At 54.1% G+C, this 17,149-nt stretch overlaps 5 protein-coding genes across 5 annotated transcripts; 1 reads left to right on the top strand and 4 right to left on the bottom strand.

The window, feature by feature from the left end:
* Window positions 1-4,812: 4,812 nt before the first annotated feature.
* On the top strand, window positions 4,813-6,227 carry ATEG_03932 (3-keto-steroid reductase; the record flags this gene model as incomplete). The annotated part of the gene is made up of 2 exons (XM_001213110.1): window positions 4,813-4,877; window positions 5,051-6,227. The coding sequence occupies 2 exons, from the start codon at window positions 4,813-4,815 to the stop codon at window positions 6,225-6,227; spliced, it is 1,242 nt and encodes a 413-aa protein (XP_001213110.1).
* Window positions 6,228-6,785: 558 nt separating this feature from the next.
* On the bottom strand, window positions 6,786-7,772 carry ATEG_03931 (mannose-1-phosphate guanyltransferase; the record flags this gene model as incomplete). The annotated part of the gene is made up of 1 exon (XM_001213109.1): window positions 6,786-7,772. The coding sequence occupies one exon, from the start codon at window positions 7,770-7,772 to the stop codon at window positions 6,786-6,788; it is 987 nt and encodes a 328-aa protein (XP_001213109.1).
* Window positions 7,773-8,985: 1,213 nt separating this feature from the next.
* Window positions 8,986-10,185, bottom strand: ATEG_03930 (uncharacterized protein; the record flags this gene model as incomplete). The annotated part of the gene is made up of 1 exon (XM_001213108.1): window positions 8,986-10,185. The coding sequence occupies one exon, from the start codon at window positions 10,183-10,185 to the stop codon at window positions 8,986-8,988; it is 1,200 nt and encodes a 399-aa protein (XP_001213108.1).
* A 393-nt stretch (window positions 10,186-10,578) lies between these two features.
* Window positions 10,579-11,465, bottom strand: ATEG_03929 (aminoglycoside phosphotransferase family protein; the record flags this gene model as incomplete). Its single annotated transcript, XM_001213107.1, has 2 exons — window positions 10,579-11,033; window positions 11,072-11,465. 2 exons carry the CDS (start codon window positions 11,463-11,465, stop codon window positions 10,579-10,581), a joined length of 849 nt encoding a protein of 282 aa, XP_001213107.1.
* A 554-nt stretch (window positions 11,466-12,019) lies between these two features.
* abcB (putative ABC multidrug transporter) lies at window positions 12,020-16,679 on the bottom strand (the record flags this gene model as incomplete). Its single annotated transcript, XM_001213106.1, has 6 exons — window positions 12,020-14,905; window positions 15,036-15,208; window positions 15,267-15,546; window positions 15,605-15,831; window positions 15,883-16,411; window positions 16,464-16,679. 6 exons carry the CDS (start codon window positions 16,677-16,679, stop codon window positions 12,020-12,022), a joined length of 4,311 nt encoding a protein of 1,436 aa, XP_001213106.1.
* Window positions 16,680-17,149: the final 470 nt, after the last annotated feature.

Raw genomic sequence — 17,149 nt, 5'->3', positions numbered from 1 at the left:
GGTCGCTGACTGTTATCATCATCTCACCCCCAGCCAAATCCCTCGCAAGAAGAAAGGGAGAAATGCTGTGAGGCTTTAAATCCTATCTCATGTTAAAAACGCAGATCATAATATTGGCAGCGGCCGCAATTAAGGCCAAGGGGGGTTCGTGAGCTGGGACAACCGTCCTGTCCTACGCGGCCACGGACGGGTTTGGTAGTCTGACAACTGTTTTGAACCTGGCTTGGATAGCCTTTGCCGGTCTCACTGGTCCTCAATAATAGCCTCTAGAGCTAACATCAGATGGATCTCGTGGCGGGATTCCCCATACTGAGCCCAGCGCCAGGCGGGAGATACGAAGGACGCGTTGAGGAGCTCCAAAGTTAAAAAGACACGCCGTCTCTGGGCTCCACTTCCCTACATAATTTAGACCTCATGAGATGGCTATCGGTCGCGATCGAGGCGGGCGTTGACAGTTGGGTGGGAAGTTGATAGATCACGATGCCGGCCAAGGTTTCACCACGCTCGGCAAAGCGGCGATCTGACGGTGACGATGGGATACCTTGTGAATTCCCTGACCCTTCTTCTGCAAGATCCAGGATGTGGTAGGGATTGTCGTCAGCTGTCTCCAAAGTCAAAAGCAACCGGCCATGAGGGATAATAATATTATGATTGTGGGCGTTGCGGGGTAGACAATGACAGGACAGACGACAGAGTATACGGTTTGGTTCCTCAGGAATGTGACCGACCATCCATGCTTGATCCTCGAGGTATCAGGTACAACAGCCAAATCTTCGCGATCCATGGTACCAACGCGCATTTCCACCACTGTCATGAGACGTTGCAAATCCAACCGCAGTGGTGTTGTTTCTTCTTTTCGACGGCCTCTCTCGGCCTCTGCTCGTCTCTTCGTGCTTATCCGGCGTCTTCCCAACCCTTCTGCTCGTCGTCGTCAGGAGCAATCTCCAAAGTCTATCCACTGATAAACTCTCCTCACCTGCCTATAGTGATTAGGACCCCGACGATATGCGCTCCAGATCGCCACAGCGTGGCCCATAGAGTTATCTAGTAGTGTGCCAGATCCTTTTGAAACTCTGCTACAGGGGCCCAGCAATGAAATCGCCGTGTTGACAGTTGGCCACAGTGCTTGAGCTGCAGCGCTGACGCCAGGACTGCTGCTGGATGTATGTATGTACACCGCCGATCGCTGGCCCCGGCTGTCAATTGACCAGTTTGGAGGTGGATCGTGTCCATTTCCAGACGAGCCCCGTCAGCCACGGCGTGATGGACGATTGCCTGAAACAAGGTCTGCCCTTCTCTCAGGAGTATCCAATTCATATGGATTCATATGAATTCATATGCCTCGTCGGGTCGGACTGGCGCATTTCCACGGCCAAGTGGCAGTATACGAGCTTCTCCGCTTCCTCCAACTACCGTGGGATAGTGTGATAGCCACCGTGCTAGTCGGCGACCAACGTCATCGCGCTGCGACGAGTCCTCCTCCGACCTCTAACCCAGCGACCTGGTCGTTGGTTCGACCTTGCAGATGGCGAGTATCATGTGTCGCATCTGTACTTGGCTCCCTCGTATTGTCGGGGGTTTCAATCGCATGTTATTCGACGCCGGTGGATGCGAACACCAGCCAACTAAGAAATCCGGGGAGATTCTTGTCTGGCGTCAGCGACTTCAAGGAGTCCAGAGAGTCCGGAATGAGATGAGGGTGATAGGGTGATAGGGTGATGCCATCTGCATCATAGCCTCCCCTCAGAGTCTGGAGAATTAGGCCGTTTGAACTAAGAACGGGACTCGCCCAATGGTGCGATGGTGGTGTCTTTCTCTCCCCGCAGCCTTGCCGCAGACACAGCGATGAGTACAGAGAATGCGCTTCCCGACGTAACGACGGGAATCGCATCCCTGACGACTCGGCTGTGGTTGGTTTTCGACGCGAGGAAGTATGATCCTGCTTTCTTGACTCGTCTGTCGCCCCCATGTCCCTTATCGACAGCAAACCCACCAACCCCCGGATTGATTAGCGGCCGCTTCACGAGCACCAGATAGATAGCATTGCATCCTGGATGAAGGAGTATACCCCGCAGTTTCGACGCAATCGGCCCTCTTGTCATCAGTCGCGAATGAATGGAGCCCCCTGGCTGGCGGACGGTCGAGGCGGCCGATGGATGGATCGTCCGCGAGCACCACCGCGCACTAATTTAATTCTCCTACTGAGATGCCTTGCAGTTGGACACTAACCTCCACCACACTCGTACTGTTGCCATAAGCGTCATTCGTGGGAGGCCGCGCAGATGACTTGCAGCTCCTGCTTATGGCCCCGCTACTGCGCTAAGGGGAACCCTCCAAGCCTCCCAGCGTTTAGATTTCCTGGTCGAGGATGGGACGATGCTATACATGTGGCAGCAGCGCCAATGAAAGGACGGGTGTCTCGCGCATCCAATTGACCATCGCTGATCGTGCATACGATGGAGACACCCAATCTAGCTGGAAACGATGGGCTGGAAATTACGGGCGCAACTGAGACAGACGGTCGCTGGTCTTACGCTAGACACAGGAAAAAAGATGGCCTAGGCTAAAGACAGGTGCATCGATGGCCGATGCCTATGTAGAAAATCTCCGATTGCGTGTTCTCATGCGCCAGGCCTAGTGTCTGGTCTAGTCAATCCGGGGCGGCTGGCCAAGCGGCTTGGTTCGGCTTTCCTAAAGGAGGGGACTTAATCTGCTGCACGATCGAATGATCGCAGTCGCTAGGCGACCTCCAGCGTAGATCACTTGCTGGATAATGCGACACCACATGTGAGACCATCACCGACTTACCCATGCCAAGGAGGTGTGGCCTGCACAGGCGAAATTCTCCTTAGCCTGCCTACTCCTACAGGCGATCAACGGTGGGCTCGCATCACCCCGCTGTGATAGGGCCGACCGGCCCTGATCTGATGGCCTGGCCTTCTCACGACCGACCGAATCCTGAAAGGATGCGCGCAGATGGGGTAAATCGCCTTCCAGGTCAGAAGTGTCGGTGAGCGTCTCCCCTGGATGGACCGGAATCGTCCATGTCGTCTAGCGCGGCGCGACGAGGGATTCCAACGGGCTTTGGTTATGATTTGATATCAATGTTTGTTTCTGATCCTTTCAGCTCGCTTTCAACTCGGGTGGTTTACGCTCCCCCTTGCAGGCATGATGTCCGGAGGATTTTTGCTTGCGGAGTTCACGGGGATAGAATCACCGTTGGTCGTCTCCACCGATTCACACATCCACAAGTGCACGTATCTTTATCTTGCACCCGGATGATCATTTCATTGTTTCTTCAGCGTCGAGACCTCGCATGACTCGGCAAGGTCTCGGTTGTGACTCGCAGAATCCAGGGGGGAGTCGATCTCGGAGTCTATCTAGATAGTCAATAAGCCCGTCCGTTAATGGACATGGATGGTGATATGGGATTGCTCGGAGTGGCTGTGTTTCTTTCGCTGATCCAGCCCGCCGCTTCCTTGCTGACGGGCTGATGGCGATGATACCCGTTCCAGAGGGTTGGGTAACTGGCTGCGACGATAATATCACCGTCGCCGAAAGGTCTGCGGTGGTTTTACCCGCGTCGCTTGCGGCCATCCCACTACTAATCGTCTTCAGAGTCATAAGACGTCTGATATATCCTGGAAACTCATCCGGGCCTCGCCTGTCCTCGTCAAATGATTCCTCGCTTGAGACTCACATGACCCAGAGCCAAGTCGCAGAAGCATTCGAAGCGATTCGTCCTAGAATCATGAGGCGACCAGCCTGGAAGACGGGTTAGAATCGTTCGATGCGGCTTTCCAGACTCCTCCTGGCAACTGACTACGGTGGGATTGCCTCCAATCAGCCATGATATCCCGTCCGGGCTTATTGATGGATAATCTGGATGGCGTGCATGCAGGGCACGGTGGCGGATCCCCCCTTTTCGATACCACCATCGCAACCATTTCCTGTTTATCCAGGCCAGGGGAGTGTGCTAGTCTACAAGGTGTGCCCGCTCGCACGATGCACAGCAGGGCCAGTCAACCCGACTCTGATGCCATGGTATACCGTCGTCTAGCGCGGCTCGTTCGGTCGTCAGGTACCGATGACCGCGCACGTCCTGGTCTCTACCTAACTTCGCAGCAAGCCAATCGTCCGGAGTATGTCGGAGGGGGTGTATGCAGAGGGTGTGGTTCGTCGCTTAGGTCGAATCGCTTGTGAAAGGTGATGTCATGCGCCTTTACAGCCACGTGCCCAGGATGCTGGACGCACTCGACGCGCACTCGTTGGGATGTCGCCCGGTGTTTGCCACTGGATCATCTTAGATTTAACCAGAGCCGCCACGTCATGCTCACTGGTGGACGATTCCGGGCTGTGCGGCTCTGGTTGGCTCGCTAGCGTTGCTAAGAGAAAATACGAAGATTGTGTTGGCGTTGTTCTCGTTCTGGAAGATTGAGACCCTGTGGCTTGCGGCGTCAACTTAGATGGGAGTTGTATATTTGGAAAGTGGAATCGGTCTCAGGGTCCACGGCCTTCGGCCTCTGTAATTCGGGGAGACACCCCGGTGAGCCGTGTAGCGAGGTTGTGTCAGACGGGCTGGCTGGAAGGGTCGCTCACTCGAGAACCATGCATGTCTAGACCGGTTTGTCGGTGTAACGTGCTGGATCTAGTCGCAGGCGATATGTGTTCAATGAAACCACCCTCGAAAAGTAAGCATGTATAGAGCCACGTGACCGAGTCTTATCTAAGCCCCCTGATAACCAAATTCAGGTACCACCACCACCAACTAACCACCTGCGCAACCAACATCCATCTCACCAATTGGTCATCATGGCCAATTCTCCTGAGGATGACCTCCAGGACCAGGTCTGCGTCCTCGTCACCGGCGCCAACAGGTAACTGTACCACACCACTCCGCATCCGCGACATCATGCCCGGGAAAAAGCTTCAATCCTAACATCTGCCCTCGCGTCGGCCATGTAATCCACAGTGGACTAGGCTTCTCAATCTGCTGTCGTCTGGCGGACGAATTCCTCAGCGCACCGCACCGCGCTCACCAGACCCTGAGCGTCATCTTCACCACGCGCAGCACCAGCAAAGGCAATGACACGCTGCGCCGGCTGCGCGACCACCTCCGCACCTCCTCCTCGACGGAAACAAACCGCGTCACCTTCATCCCAGAGACCGTCGACCTGACGAACCTCCTCTCCGTGCGCGCCCTCGCCCGCCGCCTTACATCCCCCTCCACAGCGCCCCACAAACTAGACGCCGTCATCCTCAACGCCGGCCTGGGCGGCTGGACCGGCATCGACTGGCCGCGCGCCATCTGGGGCGTCTGCACCGACCTTGTGCACCAGGTCTCCTGGCCGTCCTACAAGGTCGCGCCCGCGGGCGTCGTGACGGCCCCGCAAACCGCCGCCCCCGACGAACCGCGCCTCGGCGCCGTCTTCTGCGCCAACGTCTTTGGGCACTACATGCTCGCCCACTACCTCATGCCGCTCCTGCACCGCGCCCCCGCCGCCTCCCCCGGCCGCATCGTCTGGGTCTCCAGCCTCGAGGCCACCGCCTCCCTCTTCGACCCGGACGACCTCCAGGGCCTGCGCACCCTGACCCCCTACGAATCCTCCAAGGCGCTGACCGATATCCTCGCCCTGACGGCGGACCTGCCCAGCGCCGCGCCGTGGGTGCGCAGCTTCTACGCCCTCGAGGGCAAAGAGACGGACGAAGCGCCCCCGGCGGCCGACGCGCCACAGCCAAACATGTACCTCTCGCACCCTGGCATCTGCGGCACCGGTATCCTCCCGCTGTCGTGGCCGCTGTTCTACGCCATGCTGTCGTCTTTCTGGCTGGCGCGCCTACTCGGCTCGCCATGGCACACTCTGTCAACGTACCTGGGTGCCTGTGCGCCCGTGTGGCTGGCCCTCGCGACGCAGTCAGCACTCGACGCCGCCGAGGCCGGATACCGAGAGCGGGGCGGCGGGCGTGCCAAATGGGGCTCGTCGTGTGACCGGCTCGGACGGAACTCTGCCGCGTCAACGGAGGTCGATGGATGGGGGTATGGTGGCGTTGTTGGGCCGGCGGTGCTGGACGCGGATCGGGCGCGCCGGCGGAAACGTGGAGCGCGGGATTTGACTCGCGAGGAAAAAGAGCAGTTTGAGGAGCTGGGCCGTACGTGTTGGAAGCGCATGGAGGAGTTGCGGGTGCAATGGGAGGGGATTCTGGACCGCGCGGAGAAGGCTGTCTAGTCTAGACTGGTTGTACATTTCGCATGGCATACATATACGTACCTAAAATGTATAGATAATCTTAATACCTAGAGCATGGCATTGCACGGTATTTATTTGATTCTTGATCTCTGCCTCCCATATTTACATCCTAACCCCACATCCCACATACACCATTAAAAACAATAGCAGCAGTAAAGCACCAAGAAGCGAAATGAAAAGGCGGCGAATAGGTAGCAAGAAGTGCGTGATCGGTCGGAGAAGGACATAGAAAAGTTCAGATTACTAAAGCTGTAACTGCACGCTCACCATCAAGGCGTTCAGTGCGTGGAGAGGAGAACGGATAGATGGACGTATGCGAAAGGAAAGGGGAGGAGCAGAAAGACCGCCGTATGATCGAATGGCCACTGCATGGCCTCAAGCTCAAACTGCTGAAATCAACGGTAGCAAAGACAACGACTCCGGTTCTATGCATCGGGAGGCGACCTCCCAAACATGGCGACGTGAAGGGATTACATGATAATGGCGGGAACTGGACGTTGTTAGTTGGTGAAAGTTCGTGGTAGGGCAGATGGGTGATCACTTACCATCAACGTTCTGCTTGATGCTCTTGTGCGGCAGGATAGAGCCGCCGTTGACGTAGACTTCGTCGGCGATGGTCACATCATCGCCCAGCACGGTGACGTTCTCCAGACGCGCCCACTTGCCGACGGAGCTGTTCCATCCGACAATGGTGGACTTCACCCAGGCATGGTCCTTGACCTTGCTGTTCTCAAGGAGAACACACCGCTGGAGACGGACGCCATCGCCGACAACGACGTTGGGCCCAATGACCACGTTGGGTCCAATGCGGCAGTTCTTGCCGATCTTAGCCGAGGGGTCGACCATGACGTTTCCGCCGTAGACGTAGGGCTCGGAGTGGGGAGCCAGCAGCTTGGAGTTGCGCTTGGCGAGGGAGGTGAGGTAGAGACATGTGCCGCTGAGGAAGTCCTTGGGCTGACCGACGTCCATCCAGAAGCCCTCGAGGTCGAAGGAGTGGAGCTGACCGTCGCTGCAGATGGCGGGGAACGTCTCCTGCTCGATGGAGGTCGGACGGAGGTCGATGCGCTTGAGGACACTGGGGTTGAGGATGTAGATGCCGGCGTTGATGCGGTTACCGACGAACTCCACGGGCTTCTCGACGAACCGGTCGATGCGGGAGGCGTGGTTCGGCTTGTGCACGACGACACCGTACTTGGAGGGCTCGTCGACCTTGGTGACGACGATGGTTCCCTCGTCGCCGTGGCTCTTGTGGAATTCGGCGAGCTCCTTGAAGGGGTAGTCACAGATGATATCGGAGTTCAGGACGAAGAAGGGCGAGTCATCCTTGCCCAGGATCTTCTCGGCGAGTTTCAGGGGGCCGGCGGTGCCGAGGGGCTCGGACTCGACTGAGAACTCGATGCGGACATTGTACTGCTCTTCGTACTTCTTGAGGGTCGAGACCATGACATCGGGACGGTAGTTGACGGCCAGAACGATATCGGTGACACCGGCCGCAGCCAGGCTCTCAACCTGGTGCAGGATCATCGGCCGGTTTCCGAACTCCACCAAAGGCTTGGGGAGAGTGAGGGTCTGGAGCGGTCGTAATGACGGCGGTCAGTGAGGTTCTGCAGAAGATAAGAGTGATTGAGGGTGTCATGATCGTCGGCGGGGAGGGAAGTATCCAGGAGGAGGGGTGGTGGTAATGGTCGGATGGTGCTCACCAAGGGCCGCAGACGGGTACCGAAACCGCCGACCAGAATGAGGGCTGGAGAGAGTTAGTTGTGGATGATGGTGGAGTAGAGATAGAAATAAAGCATACCCTTCATGATTGATTATAGTTGAGTGTAATTAAGGGAGAAGAAGAGGGTAGAGCGAGTAGAGGTGGTAGTCGAACGAGTGACAAGAAGATGATACTCTGGCGGAGAGAAAGGGGGAGGGGAAACTTAAGCGGCGGGAATCACAACGATTGACAGAAAGAGACAAGAAGAGGAAATAGTGGAGGATGGAGGGAAGAGATCAGCTCAGACTCAACCAGAGGAAAGAGAGAGAAGAAGAAGAAAAAGAAAGGAAGAAAGAGGAGAAGAGGAAGAATTATAACAACACAAATTAAAAAAAAGGATCAGACCAGCTGGCGTTGAGGTTTCTTTTTGGACGGTGACGGTACCATTACCCACGTTTGCGGCAGTTCGGCGCCACCAACCAGGGAAGGTGGTGTGCAATACCGTCTTGATACGCCGTAATCTACCTGTGATGTCTGGGCCTGGAACTCCCGGGCCCCCTGATATTACACTGTACGCAGTAATAATGAATGCATTCATCACCAGATATCACGACAATTAAGAATGATGAATAGGTACAGCTGGACCCTCTAATAATCATCCAACATCTTCATCATGATGATTCAATACGACCATCTCCCCCTGACCCCTAGCCAAGGCCCTTAACACCAATCCCACCACCACATGGTTGCATTCTGGCTGGACCAGACCCCCCGTCGCAATGAGGCATGATTGGGGAGATCGACTGCCACTAATCTCTTAGTCTCGTAAAAAGTACCACGCCGGATGGAAGAGCCGTTCTCCCTTGATTCAAGGGTGCGTCTTGCAGCAGCGAACCGTCGTACAGGATCCTTTGATGCAAAGCTGGGGTCCCCGTTGATTGCCTGATCCTATCCCCAGTCTCCTGACTTCTCCTGACGGTTGGCTCTTCCCTCGCCGCGTAAACGGTCTCCATGGACATCGCCACGGGATGTTTCTAATTATAATAATCCGTCCTGACTGTCTGGGGGCAGCCAAATCGGACCACGTTTCGCTGGGGGGCTCTGCATTCCACCGCCTGCCCCTTCCGGTGCCGCATCCACAAACCGTCGGATCCACTCGCGCACTTTGCTCGTCTTCACCACCGGTAGATCATCCTTCTTGGCTCCTGTTACTGCTGCTGCATCTGCTGCATCGTCGGGATGCGAGTGATCAGGGTTGGGGTCGGATCGCGTGGGACTGAGCCCCTGGCAGAGACGAAGCCGTTTGGCGCTGTATCGCCCGCCAACGTCCGTAGCATCGACCCGCTGTCGGTGGAGGAGCTCAACCGTCGTGATCCCCTTGCGCAAGCTTTGCCCGTAGACCCGTTCCCGGAAGGTGCTCAGTCCCACCATGCGCAACAGCACAATGTCTCGCGGTCGTAGCGTTTCCAAGGTGTGACGCAGCTCGTGACCAGCTTTGGTCTCGATATCGTCCTTGCCTGTGACAGTCCTGGCTTCCGGCGGGAGCCAGAACGTAACCCCAAACCCGCTTCTCGTCTCATCCCCCACCACCACTTCCACCAGGTCCAGCTCCTTCTTCCACTGCTTCGTTACAATGCGACGCGGCGGCCGGATGGTCACCACACCCACAATGAGGTTCACCGTCATGGTCTGCGGGACGATCGAATCGAGATACGCCGCACTGGGGATGTCTTGGAGGTCGGTGATGGGTCCGCGAATCCCCTCTTCATGTTCTGATACCTCGCTATCCTCGATCGTTTCGGCAGAGCTTCCTCCCCCACTGTCCGTCCAGAGCCCACTCTCCCGGACGGAGTCGGCCGCCGAGTGAGTTCCCGGAGCGGAGATGTCAGATGTTTCATGAACGGCGAATGAGTGGTTGTAGAACTGAGCGAGCGCGGAATCAGCCGACGTGGCGGCCTGGACTCCAGATACATCATCCTGGTGGGCTAGATCCCGCGTCGTGAGGAACTGGGCAGCTCCCGCATTGACTATGCTGCGACGGTGTGGTTCGGGGTGGGATAGAAGTCTCCATTTCACCGGATAAGTGTCTGTAGCAAGCGAATGGCTGTCCGTAGTATCTGCTCCATCAAAGGGAAAAATCGGTCCGTCCAGGAGGTGGTCTTCTTCCCAGTTCAGACTTTGTGGAGTGGGAGCTCCCATCAGGAAAATGATTTTTCGGGGCGTCTTTGGGAAGGCCATGGTGCATTCCTTGGACCATTGTCAATCCGTGTGCATGAGGAGCGCTCCGTATGCACGGTCATCCAGTGATGGGTTGATCGATGAGATGCAGGTATGTCCGGGAGGAGTATTCGACCACCATCCAGCTGTTATATATTTCTCTCACTAAGGTCGGAGAAGTCTATGATGCCTGGCCAGCTGCTATCAACCGAACCATGGGTTCTGGTGACGGCCAGGCCTTTGCTGGTGAACGGTATTGCGATAAGCGGGAACGGTGTGCTGACCCGGGAAATCATTTAATCCAGGTTCATAAGACAACCGTAAGGGAGATTTATTGATCATATTGGTGAGCGAAGAGGGGAGAACTTCCCCCTCCTTACAGCTGGACGTAAACCGATAACTGGAAGTTCTGTTCTATTCCAACAGGTCGATTAAGACTCGTTGACCCTTTTCATCCAAGTCCGGGTACTTTCGCAACTGACGAAGTTCCATCCAAAAGGCCTTTGCGTCCCCATGTCCGTCGCCATGTGCCCCCATACGTTCTTGTAATAAGTTCTTCCACTCAGCTTCCTCTTCAGTCCATCCCCAAGAAGCCGAGACGTATTCATACCATATAGGGTAGTAGGCGGCAAATTCCCAGTCAAGTATGCCGACCAACGCCCCTTCTCGAACGATAAGGTTGCCCAAGTTAAGATCACAGTGAGTAAGAACGTAGGGTTCACATTTAGGCATGTGCTTCTTCAAATTCTCCAACGCTCGACGAGGAAAAGACCTTGCTAGCGGGTTATGAAGCATAAGGCTGATCGCATTCCACAGTTCGAGGTCAGAGCCAAACGGTCCGTGGGGCGCACGGTCAGTAAAGAGTAGCCCTGGATAACATGGGCCTTGATCGACTGTTTGTATGGACTTTGACGAGAGGACCGTAGTTTCTGGCGGACTTGGACAATCTGGTCTGCGATAGCTGTCTTCTGGGACTGTGATAGTGCAGGCCATGCCTGTTCGAGAGTCTGTCCCTTTATGCGTTCTTGGAGCACAAAATATCGTCCGTCGTTATCGACCCAGTCGCGTATAAGCTTTGGAGCTGGGATATCAGGGTGGTTCGAAAGATATTCCAGCGTTTTTGCTTCGTTTTTGGGGCCTTCATTAGGACGCTCTTTGAGGATCACATCTGACCCGATTGACCAGACGCCGCGTCGGCTCGCACCATAGAAGAGTTTGACATGGCTGGAATACGAGCATTGCTCTTGCTGTTCCAGCGTCCAACCACAGGCAACACAGCCTTTGGATGAGTCCTCCTCCATAATGCTCTTTCTGCTGAGATGGGCGTCAGATGTTTGCTCAAGGGTTCACCGCTACATAATACAGGCATCATCCTGCCGCGGAGACTTTCTTTGTGCGCATTACATACATAACATCCTTGATTAGTCCGGAATCAGACAAGTATCTGTAGTACAAGATCGCCAGTCGCACAAATATTCAGCACTTAGTCGATTCCAACGACCGTCATCAGATATTGGTCTGCCGCAACAAGTTTTCTTAGGAAGGTGAAACTTCTCAATGACTGGTGTCAGTGTCCGCCGATCTCAGCCAACCAACCCATCGGGCATCAATACAAACAACCATAGATTGTTTCGCACATCCAACATCCAACCACGGAGTAGAATCCATTCGGCTACTCATAGGTGATGGCAAGAGTGCAGTATTCACCCTACTGCCATGAAATCGATGCGATAACTACAATTACTGATTGGGGGCACTCATAGTCAATTGAATGTGGCTCGTCTTTAGTATGGCCTGTATTCAATTCTGACCCAGATGAGGCGATCCTTACCCTTAGTCGTCTTGATTACCAGGCCTAGATGCTGTCAATGGTAATCCCCTGAGTCCTGTACAATTCCCGAAATTGGCTTGAACTCGCCAGCAGTTCCCCGGGATGACCTGCCTCAAGGATACATCCATGACCCAGCACTACCACGAAATCACTATCAAGGATCGTTCTCAGCCGATGCGCAACAGTGATAATAGTCTTACTTGCAAAATCCTCCCGAATCACCCGTTGCATGACCCCATCCGTTCCCCAGTCAACATTACTCGTTGCCTCGTCCAGGACGAGAATAGTGCCGGACCTCAGCATTGCCCTTGCAAGACAAAACAACTGCTGCTGGCCATGTGACAGAGCAAGTGCATCAATATCGATGTCAAGGCCGCCGCGCTTCTGGACGTGCTCCCATAGTCCGACTTTCTCGAGGGCTTTGATGATCTCCTCGTCTGCAACTGTTTCGTCCGGCGACGCATTGAAACGGACTGTCCCGGGAAACAATAATGGATCTTGTGGGATGGCTATTAACCGCGAACGCACCTCTTGTCGGGATACGTTGTTGAGGTCAATTCCGTCAATCGTAATGCTGCCACTCTGGAGTTCAATCATGCGGAACAGAGCAGAAAGTAAGGTGGACTTTCCGCTGCCCGTCCGGCCACAGATTCCGACCTTTTGTCCGGGTTGGATGGCAAGGGAGAGTTTATTGAGGACGGGTTGGCTCGTGTCACTGGCGTACGAAGCCGTGATGTCTCGAAACTCCACCGCACCGCGAGCAGGCCAGTTTCCGGGCAGCGGCGTCAGCGACTGGGGGCTGGCTTCTTCCGAGACAGTCGTTTCTACAAACTCTTTAACACGGGAAACCGCTTGTAACGACATCTCAAGGTCTGTGTAGAAGAAGATGAACTGAGACAGACTCTGGCTGAAACCGAGGATGTTGAGCATCGCAACACCCAGACGGCCCCCGCTTGTGCTGCTCGGCAGCTGAGTCGCCAGGCTGACCAGCAGGATACCCAGTGCTGCAACGATGAGATCGAGGACAAAGTTCAGCCAGCGCTGGACGCAGTACAGGAGGTAGACGGGGCGCTGCGAAGCGTCCAGCCGTTCTTGATTGCGTTGTTCGAATTTCTCCTGCCAGCCGAGCGCGCGGATCGTCGGGAGACCTTCGAGTGTCTCAGAGATGCTGGAGAACAAAGGTGATTTCAGTTCCAGATCCAGTAAGCGAAGTTGTCTCGAAGTCCGAAGATAGAATCGTTGTAGAACCCAGGTAGCACCGAGGCAGAAGGGAACCGCAACGGCCAGGTAGGTAGACCCTACAGCTATAAGAGCAATCTGTGCCAGCGCTTGGAAAGCCATCGGTGTCGCCTGCATCATGGATACAGGCAGGCGACTATTGATCAGTGACATGTCCTGGCTGAATCGGTTCAACGTGATCCCCGAGTCCACGGACGAGAAGAATGACATGGGCGCATGAAGAACGGAGTCAAGGAGCTGCCAGTGCAGTTTCGCTGCTGACACAGGCACAATCGAGATCATCATAGACCAAATGCTCGAACTATAGTTCGATATGGCTCCGATAGCTAGAGCAAAGTAGACCGCTAAGAAGGGCCCATCATCGGCATTCTTAGATTCCGTCCACCATTGAACCCAGATCTGGGTGAAACTGCTGCAGAACACATACGCCAGGTTTGTAAGCAGGAATATCGACGCACGATACGACCCGATGGTCTTGAGATAATACATCAAGACAGCTGAATCGGATACAGGCTTCCTTATTGCTGGGGTAGCAGCCGCACGCGGCAATGACGGATTTTCTCCGTTTGGACCCTGGCCTGAAGCTAATGTACCAGAAGCCGGTTCCAAGCTGTGATCTTCTGCCCCGGCCTTGTCTGGAGGACAATCAGCTAACAGGCGTTTGACTGGGCCCTCTATGTCACTGAGCTCTTTGAATGAGCCACGTTGCTCGATGCATCCTTTCGAATCTAATAAACTGATAATGTCGGCAGATCGAAGATGTTGCACTGAGTGAGTGACCAGAATGACTGTCGCTCCAAGGTGCTGGAAGAGTCCCTGTCTGGACAGCAGACGATGAAAGACCAGTCTTTCAGTTCGCGCATCGAGAGCACTCAAAGTATCATCCAGGACGACTAACGGTGCTCGAGCGTAGACTGCCCGAGCCAGGGCCAGCCGTTGCTTCTGTCCACCACTCAAACTGATGCCCCGGCTTCCAACAGTAGTGTCATCTCCGTCAGGGAGATGTTCAATATCTTCTTCAAGTCCGCAGGACCACACAACCCTGTTATACCAATTTTTGTCGTATGGAGATTGATTCAGGATGTTCTCCTTGACAGAGGCGTTAATGATCCAAGGCGTTTGCTGGCAATAGGCAATTGCAGAACCATCTACCATCACCTTGCCGCTGGAAATGGTAATCTCGCCGAGGAGAGCGTTGAGAAGGGTGGTCTTTCCACAGCCCACAGGGCCAAAGACCACGTTTAACAGGCCTTTGTGGATTTCAAAGTTCTGCTTGTGGAGGACCGGCTGTGAGGACGCGGAGTAGGAAATGTCTGCGTCTTGCACCGAGACTGCATGTTTACTGAGAGCTGTTCCTCTCCATGTCGCTCCCAAGTTCTCCATTTCAAACAGGTTTTCGCTTATAAGACTCTCCGTCAAGCTTTCGCGACAACTCTCAAGGCCGGTATTCCTGCCATCGGCACGGTCGTCAAGCCGCAGGTAAGCCTCGATGCGTGTGAAAGAACCGAGGGTCCCCGCAAATGAAGGAATGGAAGATAAGACCTTTTGCAATGGAGTGGCGAGCAGCTGGGTCAGTGAAAGCGAAGCGAATATTTGTGCTGCGACAGAATCATGTCCATGATGTGATTTGACCCCATATAGATAGATGACAAAAGCGAACGGCGCGGAAAACTGCAGGGGTATTGTTGCTAGAGTCATGCCATTAGTGGGTATGCTTGTGTTCTCAGGAGGAGAACCAACAGATAATGGCCATGTACGCAAAGAACCTGCGGTAGCGCTTTGACAAATCCAGCTCGTACACCCTAGCGCCCTGGACCGTCCGAGCAATTGTTTCCTGCAGGCCCATCATTTTGACGCTTTTCATGTTTCTGAGGACCGCCGATGTGAGGGTCACCCGCTTCTGGATCGCAGCGCCCCATTCCCGTTGGCGCCGCGGAACATACTTCGCGATCCGTGTGTTTGCAGCGGTAGCAACTGAATTAGAGTAAGTCAGTAAGCAATACTTGGACTATTCAACCGCCGTCAGACATACGCAAAGCGAGTAACACAGGGGCAATACTGGCCCAGCTCAATTGCCGTTGCAGTAGCACGAGAGCCAATATTGTCTCAATGCTACTGGCCCAGATCTCATGGCCACTTTCAACGGTCAAGCCAATGCGATCCACATCCGAACTAGCAAGAGTTAATGCGGCGGATGATTTGGCTTCGTTTAGATGTAGTCTCAAGGTTTTGCGATAGATGATGCTCACAAGCGAACCGCGTATCATGACGGTGGATCGATCTACTTTGATATTGTACAGTCCAGTGCTCACCTAAATGATATAGTCAGCACCATACCTTTACGTTCCGGTAGAAGTTATGGAGACTCACTGCAATTCCAATATAGACGATGGCTGTCGCACCGATCAGCCCATAGCCGACGTTCCCGTCGCGGTCTGCATCTGGGAGCTGAACATAGTTGACTACGCTCGCCAGTAAGAGTGGCTGGCAGTACTTGAAGCCAATGAGCGCGATACGAGGGAGGACTGGGGAGAGCAGGGGCCCTTTTAATGAGACTGCAGTTGTCCTAAGTAGAGCGTACGGCTTGCTTTGCTCGGCTGGTTGAAATTAGTTTTGCTACTGTTGTGCCACCGAGTTTACCCGCTTACCTTTCATCCAGGCATCCTCTATGGCGTCTCCTAGATTTTCTGAGGCCATCTCTGGTTCAAGAGGATACAAGTCACTCAGGCGCAGAGTGCCTTTATAGCCAGTGAGAAACAGACGGTTCAACCACCAGAAAACCGCGCGATTGTAGATACTGCTGGTAGTTTCAGGTGACAATTTGGTGCCTTGTCCTTGTAGACTAGGCTGTTTCTCTTGTCCTTCCAGAACTGTGATGATCAGTTTGACTGCAAGCGCTGCAGTGAATGCCGCCGCGATTGGAGCGTCGGTATTGCGAAGCCATAATGATCGAGATTGGACGGCGTCAAACAGGACCGAAAAGAAGAGATAAATGCTCAGCAATGTGGACGGCCTCACGGATCGCTGGTGCTCGTAATACGAGAGAATAGCGAGCATCAACGCAGCAACCAATGCGAAGACGGCAGCTGGGATGGAAACAGACGTCTGCAGTGATGTCTTCAATGACCACAGGGGAAGCAGGGCCAACTGAAGAATGACCAGGAGAGCGATGATGCCCTGATAGTGTCAGGAAAGACCGAATAGAAACTACTGGGGAATGTGGTATTACCAATTTGACAAGTTGACTCCTGGAATTGCGGATAACTATGGGGGCTCGGCGGAGCTGCCACAGCCGAGGAACGCTGGAAACCAAAAACAAGATTGACGGCACAATTGAAAGCCAGATTTGTTCAAAGTGGACAGTGAAGTCAAACTCTCCATGACAATGCATAGGCAAGGTCGGTCCCCAGGAGTGGTCCGCTTGTAAACATGATGGCGAAGGCATTGTGCCTGTTGGGACCACCTGGGATGGTGGGATCAATCTCGTTTATGGCCCAGTATATGTAGAAAAGAGGGGGTGATTCAGATATAGGTGTTTCTCGTAGACATCACATCGAATTCCAACCAACCTTGGCTTATCCAGAGAATTGCGAGCATGAAGGAGTGATGATAAGACAGGGGACTGCGTTACATTTGTAACATCCATGTGACCTTTGAGTCACCAAGCCCTAAGATATATGCTAGTATGCAAATGCCAAGCTCTCTTGGAAGCAATCAAGCAACATGCCCCCATGGCACTAAATGGCTTAGGTCCTTGGCGATCTGTACCATGACAGACGTTGTATTTGAAACTTACCTCTTGATTTACCTCCTTAAGAGTATACCATGCGCATCACCCCTCAACCATATGATACGTGAATCATGATATGGTCATACATTAAATATCGCGTAATGTGTATCCTACATAAGTTCCGC

The sequence above is a fragment of the Aspergillus terreus genome, genomic scaffold (genome assembly GCF_000149615.1).
Source record: "Aspergillus terreus NIH2624 scaffold_5 genomic scaffold, whole genome shotgun sequence".
Lineage (NCBI taxonomy): Eukaryota > Fungi > Ascomycota > Eurotiomycetes > Eurotiales > Aspergillaceae > Aspergillus > Aspergillus terreus.
Note: the sequence above shows the minus strand (reverse complement) of the source record. Positions and strands in the feature narration are given on the sequence as shown.